Below are 18,039 nucleotides of genomic sequence, written 5' to 3'. Positions count from 1 at the left end.
TAAAACAACATTGCTCAAGCATCTTAGAGCTGCCATACACTGTACCTGCAGTCAGGCTTCTTCCTGCACCCCGGCTTAGGGAGCTCCTGTCTCTCTGACTGCTGGCAGGGAACTGCCTCAGACCTCTGCTCCTGGGCTTTATAAGGGTCAAGCCCTGCCCCTTCTGGTCAGCTGACCTTCCCTGGTTGCCCCGGCAACCCACAGCTGTGCTCCTTAGTCACTGCTAGGGCTCCTTCCCTAGCAGTTTTCCCCTCTATGGGAGCAGGGCACCTCAGTGCTCTGTGACAGGCATGTATACATAGACAAATGAAAACAGCATGTGCTAGCATATCTGCATTAGGTTAGCCTAGTTAGCATAGCAGTGAAGACACAGCATGTGCTAGCAACCAGAATACATAACCAGGAGTCTCTGAAGGGTTTGTACTTTTGTTGCTAGTATGTACTAAAGTTCTTACAGCTGCATCCTCAGTGCTATTATTACACTTACTAGCAAATTGCCCATCATGAAAGATGTGGGGGGAGGACGGAGCACCGCCACCCAATGCCCTGCAGTGCTGCCACTCTGTCTCTGGCCCCATGTGCCACCCCCACCCTGTGCACCCCCCCACCCCATGCCACTGCCAGCTCCCAGGAACGGGTGGGGCAGGGGAGTTTGCATGCAGTGGCAGCCGATGACACCCAGCAGCACGCAACATCCCCCCCTCCCCCACTGCCTCCTCCTCTCTGCCAGCTGTTGTCAGGGCTGGGTGGCAGCGGCAGCAGGGGAGAGTGAGCGCCCCCCCCACCCCTTCCTCCCTCCCCTCTTCCTCACCACCTCCCCCTCCCTGCTGTCTTTTGAGGAGGGCAGGGTGGGGCCATGGCTCCCTCACTCCCTTTGTCTGTAAGGCTCTGGGCCATCACAGCCAATCAGCACACACCCTCTCAGCAGCGCATGCGCAGTTGACCCAAAGTGTTATGGACAGATAGACAGACAGACTAAGGCTTTTATTATATTAGAATTAACTAAATTAAACTAGCACAGGCATTCTAGAATATGCTACAATCAGACCTACATGCTGTGGTGCAGATCTACCATGTGTTTTGTCTCTTTCTATTGCTTAGCTTCCATGGAGGATAATAGCCTACTACCATTACTGCCAGCTGTTCATTATTTCAAATGGCTGGGATACATGCGGTGGACTTAAGGTTCCAACTCTGTCAGCAAACCAAATGGGTGTCCATATGAAGTCACATAAAGGAATTTCAGGGAGGGGGTTGGTTTGCTTAAAAAAAATCTAGAAAATAACATGCAAAAAACGCTATTGGACTAGCCTTATTAAAGCTGCAAAGGTAAGAACTTTAAAGTTTGCAGAGAGAAAACAAAGAAAACAAACCATCTGCTAAAATGGTTAAAACATTTTAATATTTCAACTCCCACCCTCCCGCCCTCGTTTGATTCAAACAATTGGGAAGTGACATTTTTATCTCTGTCCTAGCGTTCTGTGTGATGCTAGTAAAACCACATAAACCAAGCATTTCACAGGTAGGCATTCATTCCATTTTCTTTGTATTCTGCATCCCTTGCCTGAGACACTTGGGTCTGATTTAAAGGAGTGCTGAACCCTCACATTTGAAGTCAGTGGGATCTGTGCTTTGAACAGATAGTGTTACACAGAGCGTGTCTATAAGAGACGTTTACTGTGCAGTTAACTAATTAGCCCTATTAGGCCACAGTAAACGAATTCTGCAGCAGTGCACGTGTAGACGTTGCCCCAGCTGCCCGAAGCATGATGGTGCTTCAGCATGGGGGCTGCCTGCCAGCTAGCCCCATGCTAAAGCACCCTTGTGCCCCAGCCAGCCCCTCTGCAGCACGTTGAGCTGGGGGGAGCAGCCCCAGCTAGATGTGCCACACATGAATAAACTTTGGAGCTTATTGCTCCCGAGCACACATTCAAATGGCATGCCTAAAAGCAATAAACTCCAGTACAATAAGCACCGGAGTTTATTCATTCACATTCATTGCATGTGTAGACATGTCCACAGAGGCATAACAGGAGAGCTCAGCAACTGGGGCAGCAGCTCCCAAGTGAGTAGTGATTACTATATTTCTGTGGCCCTCTCCACTAAGTCATCACCTGGGGCTGCTGTCCTAGTCACCCTGCCTTACTACTGGTGTTATAGAATATTAAATGATTTGAAAAAAAAAAAAGAAGTAGGACCTATGCAACTTAGATCACAAACCCAATATTGGTGAACATTTTTTAGTGTAACTCCTCAGTGCCTCAATTGTAAAACAGGCATAATTTTATCCATTTATCCATCCATAGGGTTTTGTGACTATGAATTAATGTTGTAATTATGAATTAATACTTGTGAAGCAGTCAGATAACTTAATGATGAGCAACATATAAGAGCCCCTGAGGGGGTTAATTATTCTGTTTTCTGAGCTGGGTTTGAATTGCGTGCATTTAAATAAGGCCTGGGGTCACAATAAGCAACGAAGTGAAAACAAAATTTTGATTAGATGCCTATTAACTGAGTACTCTCTATTCTGGGCACCAAATGAGGCTGGGGTTCTACAGAAAAATAAAGTATGAGAACGTAGTAAAAGATAATGTTAATTATGGCATTTAACGTTGAGTGCTTCTTTTCACACTCACAATGTTAATGTAATTATGTTGAGAGAGTGTATTTTAAAGAATAAGCATGATAAGAATGATGATTATCCACCAACCTTAACTTTGCATTTGCACACTAACTGGTTGATTTGTCAATGTTCTGTTGCATTAGTGCCACATTTTTTCCACGGAATTTGCATGACATTTTTGAAACACTCAAGAGATCCTTGAAGATAAAAGGCCATATGTTATTTTAAGTCAGGCTGAAGCTTATTCAGACAATTCCAGCCATTGCTTCCATTCCCTCGTCGGAAAATGGGAATTCTTCACACATGCCAATTCTATATAGTTATTATTTACAGACCTTTCTTGATACTTTTTAATGGATTGTTCATAGCAACAAAGCCAGTAGTTCAAAATGATTTTAAAAGTAAATGGATGATTGAGTGCCAGTGTCTCAGTTTGCAAATGTGACTCTGTACACTGAAGCAGTGATAAGGAAGATGGACTGGCTAACCTGCCATTAGAAACCACCATGCAGTGGGATGCACCATTTTTCCTTAGAGATCCTTTCCTTCTTACCCAGTGTTTCTCCCTGCATGAACAGTACTTCCATTTGGGACAGAATGACCAGGAAAACCATTAAATATAAGCAAGTGAAAGCAGTCCAATTGATTTACAGTGTAATGTTTATTGCCTGGCATTTTATTTTACCGTTGCCCTGTGTGTTGATGTTATTCCAGGAGAGCCGGATCTATGCAGTGGCCAAGTCTGGCATGAGGCTGTCTGAAGTGGCTTTTGGGTGTGACTCTCCCAGCTGCAGTAAGTTCATGACTAAATCCATCCTGAGAGGGGGCTTAGGTAGAAGCTTCAAGACCTTAACCTCTGGTTGTTCAGGTTCTTTTCTTTACTTGCCTGTCAGACAGGATGCAGAGGGAGATACTAGGGCCCATGTATGGCCTTTTCTTTTGACCCCTACCATCTGCAGAGAATTCACTCCCTTTTCTCCTTCCACATCTGTGAAAGGACACTACTTTTGCATACCCATCCTGCCATCTGCATGCTTGTGATCTGCTCTGGTGGCACAGGCATGAACCCCTCTAAAATGAAGGTAGGGAAGGCCTGTTAAAGAAATGAATTATCAAGGTCCAAATCCATCAAGGTCCTCTGACACTGATATCCTTGAGCATGCTGCTTTGGCTAGCCTCGACATATACTTGAACCTAGGTGAACGGAACCTATGCTGTGACAGCAATTGAAGAGATCAAAAGCAAGCTCTTTGTCCAGTTCTTCTTGGTTGGTTAATGTATAAGATGGCCAAATATCCACATCCTAGCCTAGTTAAGTTGTGGTTCATCATGCATTTTCCCACCAGAATGCTAAAGATATTGCCTTTGAGTGGCTCACGCTGCCTTGCTTCCATCAGAATGGGAGAAAAGCAGGAGGAGCAGATGGCATGTTCCACTGTCTGACCAAGGGAAGCCCTGCAGCTGCCTCATATAACTGTATTCTGCAGTTAATAGAATTCTACTACTAATATATTCTACATTAGTGACCCACCCTAGAATCTCTGCAAATCCCAGAGGACTCCCCTTCTCATCAGTTCATTCTCATTAAGATTTCCCCATTGCCAAATGCATACCTTCTTAGATATATACCCCATTAGAACCTGCTGCTTCTCACAAGTGTCTATTATTCATGCTCTCTCTCTCCTTTTGAATTCCCCAGATTCAAGTTTTACATCGCATTCAGCTTCTGGGCCATTCATCTGCCTCATTTATAGAAACATCACGGTGCCAGTCTATACCACACTGAAGGGGGTAAGGATTTACTTCACCTCCTCCCTGAATATGAAATAATATGACAAGTGCCACCTTGGCAGCAGCATGGGACAAATCTGAGGAAAGCAATATGGTGTGAGAATGCCAGGAAGACCTGGAGACCATCAGGCTGCAGAGGATTAGTATATGTCATAGTACCATATTTATTCAAATAAGAAATGAGGTTTCCCCACCCAGTCAGCACAGTGGGGAAGTCCCTCATCTTAGATTTGGATACAAAGGCAAGTGTCAGGTGGCTGCTGTGACTCTGACCCTTACCCTGGGTCAGGGCCAGAGTCAGACCCCCAGAAGCCTCCTGTCTCCTTCTGCTTGCCCTCTGCAGCTTCTGCCTGCCCCCACTCCCTTTTCCCCGCTTACTGTTAGGCACAGCTTGGCTCCAGCTCAAGCTGCATTGCCTCCCAGACACAGAGTACAGTAAAACTCCATCCCCTGCCTGACCAATAAGCATTTCTTTACTGGCTCTGCACAGGGAGGATGGGACTTTTGTGCATGTTCTGGTCCAAGGATCTCCAACATGCTCTGAGGAAGCTCTAGGATGATGGGGATGGTTGAGCTTGGAGAGGTCCAGGAGAACACTACTTAGTGGATGTGATGGGGATGAAACCTAGGCAATGAAATAGATGTTTCTTGTTAGCCCAAGAAGAAAGATTGGGCTGGTGAAGGCCAAGGAGAGTAGAACCTGGGGAACCCCAGGGAGATGGGACATAGAAGAGAATTATGCAGAAGGATCTAAAGGGAGGAGGGCAAAGGCATAGCAATGCAGCCCCACACCCAGAAAACCTCTGTCACACAGGGGCTGTGCCAGCTGCTATTATGCTGACTGTGGCAGGGTGGTCAGCTGCCAGTGTGGCAAAAGGTGGTACCCAGGGCTGCTGCCCTGGTTTCCTCCTCAGTTATGCCACTGGAGGAGGGAGAATAGAAAATGAGAGTTGAGAATATTGGAGCAATTGTGTGGTGCAATGGGGCCCACGTAACTCAAAGGGATGAGACTGGACTGCTTTGTTCATGCTATCTCCTTACATATTGTAGCATGTGACTACACTGGAAAGATCCTCCTTCCTCACATTCTGACCTCAGGGGCTTGTTTTCCAGAAAGCTACCCAGATTAGCAACGTTCCTTTCTTAGATGAGTCCTCAGGCTCTGATGATGACTGCGGCTCCCATGCCAGCTTCAGGACGTCCAATGCTGGGTCTGAGAACAGGAAAGCCAGCATGCCAGGCAGCCCTCGTGCAGTGAAACGAGGTAAGACGGGGGCATTCCTAGGGAATAGTCAGAATCCTGATGCTAGAAGTGAGACAAGGTAAATCTTTATACAGTGATCAAGGCTGGACATAGAGCTTCCAGGCCCTCCCATTCCTGATGTCTGGGAAACCTCCCAGAATGCTGGCTGAGAGCAAGCAAATATGAGCTGTCAGTCACAGCAGAGTCTTCTAAGGCAGTTTATAGTCTGTGGCAAATGTCTGATGCAGGATCAGTTTTGGGATCACCCTTTTTGATTACTGCATTTATATGTAGATCCTTGGAATCATGAGCTTAATTCATTACAAGTCAAAAAAGCATCCCTATCTCTTGGGCCACAGTGAGTTTTTCTGTTAGGCAAGCTAAAGCCAGCTCATATCAACCAAGCTGCTGTTGGCTCCTGTTAGTTCTGCCACAAGCTAGTAAATCCTTCACCAGAAACCAAACGGCACTTAAGCTGTGCAGTAATTTCTTGTCTTTGAAAACATCAGGTAAGTTGTATCCTACTCAGTATAAATAAACCTGGCAAAACACCTGAGAATGAGAACTGATTTTTAGGAAGATTAGATTGGCTCTAAAGTGCAAGGTGCTCATAAAGATAAAAAAAATTGAATGTTATTGTATACAATTTTACATTGCCTGCTGGTATGAGGTATTGAGCAACTTATCTCAGCATGATGGCTAATGGCTGCAGGGGTATAGAAAGTAAAGCTTTTCTACTGGTAACAGATGATGGTGGTTCTCCTATTCCTTGAGGGGTAAACTTCTGATTTTACAACTGAAGTCTCTAAGTGAAACTTCATATGTGTGGTTCAGATGGTGCATTTCTTGACTGGGTTTATACAGCCATGGGTTCAATGCACTAGGGGTGTCCCTAAGCAGCCTCTACTGTGAGTTGGAATTCCTTCCCATCTCTACTGCTCCCAGAGAAATGTGTGGTGGGGTTTCAGGTGCAAGTTACAGATCTCTCTCTCTCTCTCTCCTCTGACCACACAAAATTCCTATTGTTTCCTGTATTCCCCACAGGTGTCTCCATGTCCTCACTGAGCTCAGAGAGTGACTATGCCATTCCCCCAGATGCTTACTCCCTGGATGGTGACTATTCAGAGCCAGAGCACAAACTGCAGCGGACATCTTCCTATTCTGCTGATGGTGGGATCTGCAATGTGAGTTGTGTCATCTCAACATACAGACTGGGATGTGAACACAGCATTGGCCCTTGAAAGGCAGTGGCAAAACCATGGTACTTTCAATATTATGGAATATGAGATCTGCCATGCCAGCTCAGGCTGATGGTCCAGCTAGTCTTTGGCAGCACCCATTGCCTGATGTTTGAGGAAGGTGAAAACCCCATAGTATCCAAAAACAGCTCCCCAGTGCTGAGCATTCGGAATCTAATGCCTCTGGACCCTACTGCCATCAATATGATATTTGCTTACCCTCATAACTCTCCTGCCTGTTCAGTTTTTGAGATGAAGGTCATGCCTGTACCCAGTTGCAAGGAAACAATATGTGTTTAATTTGGAAACCTGGGCAGTGGGGGAGGGGGGGTGCATTTTGGTCTAATGATTAGAGCAACCAAGTTTGCATATGTTCCCAACTCTGCCACTGACTCAGTGCATAACATTGGTCAAGTTACTTAACTTCTCAGTTCCCTTATCCCAATCCCCTGTCAAATGGGATTAATAACAAATGAATGTCTCGGTAAAGAGCTTGAGATCTCCAAATGAAAAGCAATCTATAGGTACAAAGCGTGATATATCTTGTCTTAACTATAGTGGACTTAATACTGTACAACATAACTACAGCAAGCTACATCGATACGTAAAAGGTAAAAAGTGCTCCTACATCAATGAGAATGTGGCTGTTCAACCACTAAATTATTTCTGCCTGGTCATAAGGGTAAGGAAAAAGTGGAGCACAGATCCCAAAGGCATGAGGAAGATCTTGTTTGAACTCCTGTCTCAGCTCAGCCATAAGTTATAGGCTAACTGCTTGATCAGAGTCTACAGCCTGTGTTAGGTAGAAGGCCAGAGGAGAGCATAATGCTTGTAGAATCTATCACTGTTCTCCAACACACCCAGTACTCATCTAACCCTTCATCCTTTTTACACAATGCTCTTGAAAGTAAGAAACCAGGCACACAGGGGGCTTGAGACCTCCTAGTGCCAGCCTGCAGCTAAACCTGAAAAGTGCCAATCACATTGTGGGGAAAAAATAATTCCCAAGGGTTCAGACAAGCTCTAAGGGCAAAACCAGCCCTGCCATCAGGTGCCTGTTTCACTAGCTTACTAGTTCACTAGGCTAGTCACACATGCACGGGCAGTAGCAGATTTTCACAGCCATGTAGTGAGGTGGGTCCTGACCGCTGGTAGCAACAGCCAGAGAGATGATGGTGGATGCTGGAGATCTGATGGATGGCTGCACTGGCTTGGACACTTCCTTTACAATTGTACTCTGAGCAAACCCAGGATAATCCACGTTCTCTCTCTTTTAGGAGCCCATGGAAAAGTCGGGCTATTTGTTGAAAATGGGCAGCCGGGTAAAGACATGGAAGAGGAGGTGGTTTGTCCTGAGAAATGGACAAATCATGTACTACAAGTCTCCGGTGAGTCACATTTACATCAGTTTTTGTGAAGCAAGAATTCACTAGGAACCAGTTCAGGACTGAGTGGTTCATTTCACAGAGATCACAAAAGGCAAAACCCTATTTTATCCCAGCAGTGATCGTTGTAACATAAATGTAAACAAACAAGCAAACAAAAAACAGTAGATAAAGCACTCGAAGTTCAAGAAAAGAGAAAATTCAGGTTGCTTGCAGACTATTTTCTGAATAAGCATTGTGATATGGTCTTTAATCACATGGTCACATATTGTTTCTGAAATAAAACTAGCATTTTCCAACCTATTAGTACATGATCATTAATGTAAAGGATAGTGTGATATATACGCTATAGATTTCTTGTTCTCAGTTCAATATCCCCACTTGTAAGTGCTTACTCTGTTAGCACTTGTAAGTGCTAACTCTGAACCAATTAAAATTTCATCAAATATTCTTCTTCATCTAACTTGCTTAGAATACAGGAGTTGCCAGATCAGGCTAACTGACCATCCCAGCTAGTGTTCTAGCTCTAAGGGTAGGATGGACAAGAAACCCCACTGTGGCCAGTTATGCAGTAATCTGCCCATACTGGACATTTCTTCCAAACTCCCACCAGCATGACTGGTTTTTAGGTGTACTTTACCCAATTTAAAAGGCAATCAGGACTCAGAGTAGAGATTATATCATTTCTACCCAGGAGAACTTTGACAATCTTTTCCTCCAATGCCTGATGAAGGGTGTTTGTGCCTGAAAGCTTGCAATTAATTTTTTTTTTGCAAAAATCGTGTTGGTCTAATAAAAGATATCATCTCTAGTAAGTCCTGATTGCCTTTTCCTCTAGACCAATACAGCTACAACCTGGATACCTTACCCTAAAAAATACCTTCAGCTTTTGATATTTACAGTGAGTTCCAAAAATTAACTGTACACAGTATAAAAAAGGACTGATTTCCTTGTATTGGTTTTTGCTTTTCAATTTCATTTGATAACCTTTTTTCTTACACCATGACAATAAGAGCATTCAACTAATATTGTTCATTATTTGTTCATTATTTCTATCATGTTTCCTCTTCTTCTAAACTAAACTAAACAGCCTTGGTCCCTTCAATCTCCCTTTACATGAAAGTCTGCCCCAGCCCCTAGTTATTTTTGTGAATTTACCCTATCACCACACATGCATGTTTCTGTTACGCCATTTTCAAGACAGAGTGACCGAAACTAAACACAGTATTCCAAGGGAGGACATACCACTGATTTTTGTAATACTATTATAATACCTTTAGTTTTCTTTTCCATTACATTACTTGTGCATCCTAACATTTTGTTTTCTTTTCTGACATTTGGTGCACATTAAACATCTTGACAAAACAGAGGACAAAGGAGAAGCTATTGTTTGAATAAAGGTTAAGATAAAAAGGACAAAGGAGAAACTATTGTTTGAACAAAGTTTAAGATAAAATAGTTAAAAAAATGCTTCTCCTTTTACAGAAAATATGATATTGGAAAATGTTCTACAATCGAAAAAGTGTTTAATAATTTTACGTAAATTAATATTTCAGCCACTTTTCCAACTTTTGGACAAATCCTGTCTGTATCTGGTGAATTAATTTCTTTAATTTTCAAGACAGAGTGTCTCTCTTTAATTTATCACTGTTCCAAAGCTATTTCTTTTGACCACTCAGACACTGAGAGTGTTTCATCTTTAATATGTGAAAAGAAAAGGTGGGTGGAATAGGTTTCTCCCAAATGTCCTCTGTGGAAAAAATCATGTATTTTTTTTTCCAGTGTCTTTCACCTCCATTTTTCTCTTTAGCAGACCTATCAGTTTTCTCACAAGCTCTTTGCTTCTGATAAAAAATAAACTCTTGTTACCTGTTTTTATGTTTTTGACTACTTTCTCTATAAATTGCTCTTGGAATTTCTAATTGATATGTCACATTTTACCTACCGTTAGTTAGTTTTCTATGGGCTGGACATGGCTTGGTTTTCCATTTGCTGAAGGATACCTGCTTGGAGCCCATTCCTACTATTTCATTTTTTGACTAAAGACCATGCATGATGAATGAAAAATGTCATTCTTCCAAACGTTGAAGTTCTGAGGCTGAAAAACCAAAGGGGTTGTTATAGACACTTTTTAGCAAATTCACTATAGTGTGTGCTGGAGAAGCATATTATATAAAGGGGTCTGTAGTCACCTGTGCATCTGTATCCCTGTATTCGATTCAACCGTATTCATGTCACTTCTAAGTATATTGTTGTTCAGCTATTTCACTGAAAGCTGCCCAGCTCTTCCATTAGCACGCTGTAGAGATCTCCTTTATTTGTGGTGTTTGTGCTGATAGTTGCGTTGTAAATCTGGGCTGTGGGAGTTATGTTGTCATTAGCCTGAAAGGAGCATCTCTTACTCTGTACATAATATGGCAATCGTGTTGCCTCACCTGCATTCAGATATGGTTTTTCATACTCCATGCTGCCATCTGGCTGGAGAATCTAATACTAATGTTGCCTTTTTTCTTCACAGAGTGATGTTATCCGCAAACCTCAGGGTCAGGTTGAGCTGAATTCTTCCTGCCAGATTGTTCGGGGTGAAGGTTCCCAGACATTCCAGGTAATTATTGCCTTTTGGCTTAACATTTAAGCACATAATCAACATCTGGGTGGGAAAGAAAATGGGAGTTGCAGAAAGGTACTATATTTACTTGATTAAAAGACAATATTTTTTCCCCCACTTAACATATGGGCAAAAGCCCCTCATCTTACAATCAAGTACGATGTGGATGGGATGGGGAGAGGGGGAGAAGGCAGCTGCTGTGGCTCCAGTTTTGGCCTCAACCCTGGTTCAGGGCCGGAGTCACAGGTGCCACCTGCCCGTTGCTGCCTCTGTACCCCCTGCCACTCCGCCCCTGCAACCTTGAGCTCCCGCCCCACCCAGTCCTTGCCTCTCCCTCCCCCGCACACTTCTTCCTCCCCAATCCTCCTCCCCTCCATTCCCCCTTGTCTTTGCTCCAGTGCCAGCAAGCTCTGTCTTTGCTGCAGCACAGAGCCCAGCCCCTACCCCTGCCCTGTAGCAACGATGCCAGCTATGCACCACTACTACAAGGCTAGGCTGGAGCTGTGCTCAATGCCCTGGGCTACAGTGGGAATGGTGCCTGCTTGCACCATAGCAAAGGTAAGTGGGGGGGGGGGCCTGCGGAGAGAGAGGCAGGGGATAGAGACTTTGAGGGGTGGGAAACAAGGGGGAAGGGAAGACAGGGACCCAAGGCTGTGGGGAGCAGAAGCAGTGTGGAGAGGGGAAGGAGAGGGGGTGGGGGAAGCAGGGCAGGGCAGGGGCCTGAGGCTGTGGGAGGTGTCTCGGCTGGGTAGAGCCGACCGAGGGAAACGCTGATTAATTAAGTGAACTTCAGGCGGGCTGGTGGATGGAGAGGCGAGACAGCGTATTGGTTGCAAAAATAGTTTTACTTACGCCACTGGTGGCCGCGACGCAGGCTGTGAAGGCTGCTTGCGTAGTTGCAACAAGTTGCTTCAACTGGCAAGAAACCGAGCCAGTGAGTCCACAGACGAACCGGGCATGCAGGGAAAGGGTACGTCGGGGATAAGCACTCGGCGACGGGGAGGAAAAATCGGTAGTTGATCAGGCTACTGATTCGCTCAGCCACGAGTCAGGAATTCTTTAAAGTCACTCTGCAGCGTGCTCAAAGTTCTCCGACTTGGGCGGAAGTCGTGCGGATTTTTATACGGCTAGCGAGCCAATTACTAGTCGTTAAGTAGGAATAATTTAGAATCAGCCAATAATGGGGTGCGAATTTACATACAAATGGTGGGAACTTTTTTGCACCGGGGTTTTCTCTCTGCAGCAGAAAATTCCACCGTGCAAAGAAGTTCCAATGTGGCGGGAAAATTCCACTGTGCCGAGGCACTAAAAATCATTGGGTTATGACAGGAGGTAGGCACAAAAGGGGATAAGTGGGAGGGAAGGACAAGCAGCAGGGGGAAAACTGCATGCCTTCCCCACCACCTCCACACTGCCTGTCCCCTAACACCTGCCTCCTGCCACTGCCTGCCTCCTTATTGCCTCCCCTGCCATCTGTCCCTTTATCACCTACCCATTATTGCCCTCCTTATCACCTGTCCTCCCACTGCCTGCAGTAGTGGGGGAGGGCGTGAACTCAAGACAGCTGTCCAATATTTAGATTATATACATGGAAAATTATAACAAATGTATACACTTTCCATGTATAGAATCTATTTATGGAGGAGGGGGTCATCTTAAATTCAAGGTCATCTTAGATTCGGGTAAATATGGGTAACTCTTTGCTCCAGCTATTTGAGTTTGAATTTGACCAGGACACAAAACTTAGCACCTCTATCATTACCAGAAAGACATGGAATCATATGACTTCAACAACTGAAGGCAAGATCACAAGGGGACAGACTGTGACATTCTTCACTCTTTTCCTTCTAGCTCGTCACTGAAAAGAGAACGTACTTCCTAACAGCAGACTCTCCCAACATCTTGGAGGAATGGATCCGAGTCCTGCAGAGCATCCTTACAGTGCAAGTGGCCAGCTCTGCTGCTGCCCCTCATAGTGACGCTAAACCCATTGTGAAAGGTTGGCTCACCAAGGTAAGAACAAGTGTGGTCTCAATCAGTGAGCAGTGGCCTGCCAGAGCACATCCCTCTGAGCCTGTATGTTGAATACCAGCATGAAGAGGGTGCTGTAGGTTCCCTAGAAAGCTGGAGCTTGTAGAAAGGCAGAGTTGAATTCCAAATGTCAAAGGTGCTGGCAAATGAGATATAATCATTATATACAATGAAAACAGGATAGAGAAAGTTATTAGGGAAATACTGGCCCTGTCCAATAGCAATGCACACCTAGCTCTTATTTGGAGCTTTTCTTTAATAGATCTCAAGGCACTTTGCAAGTAAAACAGAAACGCAAAACATTCTAAACCAAGAAAGTGCTTTTTTAATGTCAGATGATTAACCTGAAAAGTGTACTACTGAAGACTGTTCAAGAAATAGCTTTACAAGGTTTCAATAGGTATTGAATGATTATTCTTATAACATCTGCAATACATTACTACAGTACATAACAGTAGAGACTATGGATTCTCATGCTTGTGGACAAAAAATGATCGGCACCAAGGATCAGGTAGGAATTTTCCCCTGTCCATAGATTAGCATCTCTCAACAAAGACACATTATAGGGATCCCTCAACCAACTCTGGCCAACATCTGAGACATGGCTAAAGACTGTCTGGGTCTCTGGTTTGTTCAGCTATTTCACTGAAAGCTGCCCAGCTCTTCCCTTAGCACACTGTAGAGATCTCCTATATTTGTGGTGTTTGTGCTGATAGTTGCGCTGTAAATCTGGGCTGTGCGAGTTATGTTGTACAGCAGACTACAGTTTTCACTAGTCTGTTCCTCTGTAATAGGAAGGAATGCTAGCCTAGAAAACCCTTTAATCTACTGAATCCCTTTTTATTATCTAAAGCCTTTTATTCATGTGTTTTGATTACTACATTTCAAAACATGATAAAAATAGGTCATTGTGGATAAAATTTTCAATAGTGTCCAAGTCCCATTATCAAAAGTATCTAATGCTTAGGAACTTAAGTGCTTTTGAAAATGCTTCTTAGCTGAGACAATGAGAGAGTTCACATTAGCTCAGAATGAATGACATGTTCAGATGTCCAATGAGGTCTAAAAGAAAAGTATAAATTCTACCACAGTAGTGCCAATTCTCAAGTGAAAATCTTTCATCCTTTTGTCCTTCCTGTAGGTGAAGCATGGTCACTCTAAGCTGGTTTGGTGTGCACTGATTGGGAAAACCTTTTACTACTATCGAAATCATGAGGACAAGGTACTTTACCTTCCTTCTGTGAGTGGGCTGCCTCCTTTCCCCTTTCTTATACTTTCTCTTTGCTACAACTCCTCTGTACTCCAAAATTTCTCTTTCTCCTCTGCACATCTATCCTACCTGGCACCCCCAACTCTACAAAAAGGTCTCTTTTTTGTAATATAAATACAACAAACACATTTGAGATATATTTAAAAATACCAAGAGAATACATAACCAACATGGTCTTTGCCTGTTGTCTCCAGGATTGCTCTGTCTGTATCTTTTTTTCACTCTGTCCTGTATCTTTTTTGATCTAAACTTTTGGGGGCAGGGACAATGGCCATGAACAGGCATTCATCACTAAGGATTTCGGTGATATTCTTAGCACTAGAAAAACAGTTTGGGAGTTGGAACATGCATGTGTTCTATCCCCTCTGCTGGAGAGCTACACAGGCAAGCTCTCTAGCCAGGGGCATTGGAGGGCTGCTTTTTGGCTCATCTCTGGCTTAAGGGAGCCCATTGCCAGGGAAGGGTGCAGGATGTCACGAGGCAGCAGCTGCCGGACAACCCAGGAGGGTTTCAGGCCTTGAAGCATGCCCCCGTATCCCACCGATCAGGGAGGGAAGGGCCACTTTCCTGCAGCAGAAACCCTCCTGGAGCTCTAAGAGGGTTCCATCCCCAGGAGAATCAGCTGACTGCCTGGCTAGAGGTGGCATTTTCCATAGCAGGGTCCCCACAGGGGAGCTTGCCCTGAGGAAGGTATCAGGGAGCCCTCTTGGAGGGAGGGAGAGCAGAGGACTATGGGATACTGAATGTCATCAACACCTGAGAGAAGCAAACAGCTGTTCTAGTTAGTAAAGGAGGGGAGAGATCTTCCTGGTCAGAAGAGGTAGAAATTCCTTTCAAAGAGCCAGTTATTGAATATCTGCATGTTCTCTTTTTTGTGCCAGCAGAAAGGCTTTGCTTTCAGCACAAAGGTAACATCTGTCCATGGTCTATGTGTTCCTGTGTTTGTACAGCACCTAGCACAATATAAACAGACAACAATAGCAAAACTATGGGAAGAGGAAAATCGTTTTCTAATCAATACAGTGGAGTCTTGATTACTGAGTGGGGCCTTTGGGGTCTATCACAATACAAATAATAATAATAATGATAACAGTAGCAGAATGAGGGCCTTACTTTACAAGCAGGGATCCTGGTTTTCTCTGTTTAAAAATTGTGAATTCCCTGATAACCACCCCCCCGCCCCCCACACACAAATTCTCTGATTTAAAAAACTCAAAACGCATGTTTTTCTGTGATTAAAATGAAACACCACTATATATATCTCAATAAGACATTGTGTTCAACTGATACATACATACATACATGATACATATGTATCAGTTGAACACAATGTCTTATTGATATATTTACAATTTTAAAGCAATTTGGAAGCCTACCAGTGCCTCAATCATTATAATAAAAGAAATTCTAAATACCTACATATTTTGGTGTTTGATTCTGTGGGGGGTTTATCATGGAAAATCAGAGCTCCTCCTGCCCCCTTCACTCATCAGGATGCAGATCCAGCTGCAGCTGTCCCCCTGCTGCTTTGTGGTGCTCAGCAACCCTGATATGCTGGTGCCCTGCCCCTGCCCATGCTGTTGCTCCTCATTCCTGACCCAGAGCTCCCCCAGCCCTGCTGGTGCCCCTCACTCACAACCCACAGCCCCCTGGCTCTGCTTGTGCCCCTCACTCCTGACCCACAGCCCCCTGCCCCCCTAGCCCTGCCAGAGGGGAACCCCCAGCTGTCCCTGCCCCATGGGGACTCACATGATGGTGGTCAGCAGGGACGACCTCCAACATGAGGTGCATGCAGCGCGCCTTATGTGGAAGCACAGCCAGCAGCTGGGGCACCACGCACTACCCCACACTGCCAGCTGGGACTGTGGCACAGCAGGGAGGACCACACCACACTCCACAGCAGAAGCATTAAGCCAAATGTGGCTCTGGCCTAGCCTTGCTTCAGGCAGCAGGAGGAGGGTGAGGGGCTCCAGGCCCTGGCCTGGCTGTGGTGGCTCCAGCTTGTGCAGGCAGTGGCAAAGACAGTCAAGCCCCAGTGCAGGCTGGAGAGAGGAGGAAGGGCACACCTATGGCAGCCCAGGCTGGGGTTCCCAGGCCGTACCAGGCAGCCTAGCCATGGCAGCATCTCCCGGCCACCCCACCCCTGAGAGCATGGGCACCAGCCCCGGTGCTGCTGACCTGGCCACACATTTCCCCACTGCCCCTGAAGGGCCCCCCTACTCCCTTCCCACCTCCCATAGACTTATCTGCATCCTGCTGCCAGGGCTGCTTGCATCACCCTGCCTGGCTATATGCTGGCCACATGCCTCCAATCTCCCTCCCCTCACCACTGCAGCCCTTTAGAAGGCTGCCAGCCTGCAAGGGGAAACCCGCCATTTCCTGTGGTTTTTCTCCTTTAAAGCGGAAATCTATGTTTTTCTCTCTTAAAGGAGAAAATCTGCATTTTTCTCTTTCCAATGAGAAAATTCATGTTTTTCCACAGCAAACAGGAAACCCACATCCCTATTTATAAGTGCTTTAGGTTGATTATACCATCTAGTTTAGCAGAATAATAGAAATTTAACACAGATAGGACACAATTTAACACAGGATGACTACACAGTCCGGTGGGTGGCGAATTGGCTGGAGGGTCGCACCCAGAGAGTCGTGGTGGATGGGTCAGCTTCGACCTGGAAGGGTGTGGGCAGTGGTGTCCCACAGGGCTCGGTCCTTGGACCGATACTCTTTAATGTCTTCATCAGCGACTTGGACGAGGGAGTGAAATATACTCTGTCCAAGTTTGCAGATGACACAAAACTATGGGGAGAAGTGGACATGCTGGAGGGCAGGGAACAGCTGCAGGCAGACCTGGATAGGCTGGACAAGTGGGCAGAAAACAACAGGATGCAGTTCAACAAGGAGAAATGCAAAGTGCTGCACCTAGGGAGGAAAAATGTCCGGCATACCTACAGCCTAGGGAATGACCTGCTGGGTGGCACGGAAGTGGAAAGGGATCTTGGAGCCCTAGTGGACTCCAAGATGAACATGAGTCAGCAGTGTGACGAAGCCATCAGAAAAGCCAATGGCACTTTATCGTGCATCAGCAGATGCATGACGAATAGGTCCAAGGAGGTGATACTTCCCCTCTATCGGGCGCTGGTCAGACCGCAGTTGGAGTACTGCATGCAATTCTGGGCGCCGCAATTCAAGAGGGATGCGGATAACCTGGAGAGGGTCCAGAGAAGGGCCACTCGTATGGTTAAGGGCCTGCAGACCAAGCCCTATGAGGAGAGACTAGAGAAACTGGTCCTTTTCAGCCTCCGCAAGAGAAGGTTGAGAGGCGACCTTGTGGCCGCCTGTAAGTTCATCACGGGGGCACAGAAGGGAATTGGTGAGGATTTATTCACCAAGGCGCCCCCGGGGGTTACAAGAAATAATGGCCACAAGCTAGCAGAGAGCAGATTTAGATTGGACATTAGGAAGAACTTCTTCACAGTTCGAGTGGCCAAGGTCTGGAACGGGCTCCCAAGGGAGGTGGTGCTCTCCCCTACCCTGAGGGTCTTCAAGAGGAGGTTAGATAAGCATCTAGCTGGGGTCATCTAGACTCAGCACTCTTTCCTGCCTATGTAGGGGGTCGGACTCAATGATCTATTGAGGTCCCTTCCGACCCTAACATCTATGAATCTATGAATATGTAAAGTGCTACACATAATGAAGAGAAAACCAAATGTACAAAGAATGGAAGGAGAACTGGCTTAGCAAAAGCACTGCTGAGAAAGATCTGGGGCTTATAGTGAATCAGAGACATAAGTCAGCAGTGTGATGCCATCACAAGAAAAGTGAATGCAGTTTGGGGTTGCAGAAGCAA

General features: G+C 45.4%; 2 protein-coding genes across 3 annotated transcripts in view; one reads left to right on the top strand and one right to left on the bottom strand.

Annotated features, from left to right (window-relative positions):
- TMEM229B (transmembrane protein 229B) overlaps window positions 1–10,806 on the bottom strand; it is a 154,417-nt gene extending 143,611 nt beyond the window's left edge. The window contains exons 1-3 of the mRNA XM_019476739.2: window positions 10,719–10,806; window positions 10,476–10,640; window positions 10,229–10,381 (exon numbers count right to left, since the gene is read on the bottom strand). The gene's annotated coding sequence lies outside the window, so the exon portion shown is untranslated. The remainder of the gene's footprint in view (window positions 1–10,228; window positions 10,382–10,475; window positions 10,641–10,718) is intronic.
- The window catches only part of PLEKHH1 (pleckstrin homology, MyTH4 and FERM domain containing H1), a 78,826-nt gene that overhangs the window by 39,008 nt on the left and 21,779 nt on the right, over window positions 1–18,039 (top strand). For both annotated transcript variants that reach the window (XM_006266446.4, XM_019476736.2), the window contains exons 8-15: window positions 3,341–3,419; window positions 4,326–4,417; window positions 5,531–5,681; window positions 6,705–6,844; window positions 8,176–8,286; window positions 10,802–10,888; window positions 12,743–12,904; window positions 14,064–14,144. In XM_006266446.4, coding sequence (XP_006266508.1) covers window positions 3,341–3,419; window positions 4,326–4,417; window positions 5,531–5,681; window positions 6,705–6,844; window positions 8,176–8,286; window positions 10,802–10,888; window positions 12,743–12,904; window positions 14,064–14,144 — 903 coding nt within the window. The remainder of the gene's footprint in view (window positions 1–3,340; window positions 3,420–4,325; window positions 4,418–5,530; window positions 5,682–6,704; window positions 6,845–8,175; window positions 8,287–10,801; window positions 10,889–12,742; window positions 12,905–14,063; window positions 14,145–18,039) is intronic.

Source organism: Alligator mississippiensis, chromosome 2 (assembly GCF_030867095.1).
Source record: "Alligator mississippiensis isolate rAllMis1 chromosome 2, rAllMis1, whole genome shotgun sequence".
In the NCBI taxonomy this organism is placed as follows: domain Eukaryota; kingdom Metazoa; phylum Chordata; order Crocodylia; family Alligatoridae; genus Alligator; species Alligator mississippiensis.
This window is presented reverse-complemented; position numbering and strand designations above follow the sequence as displayed.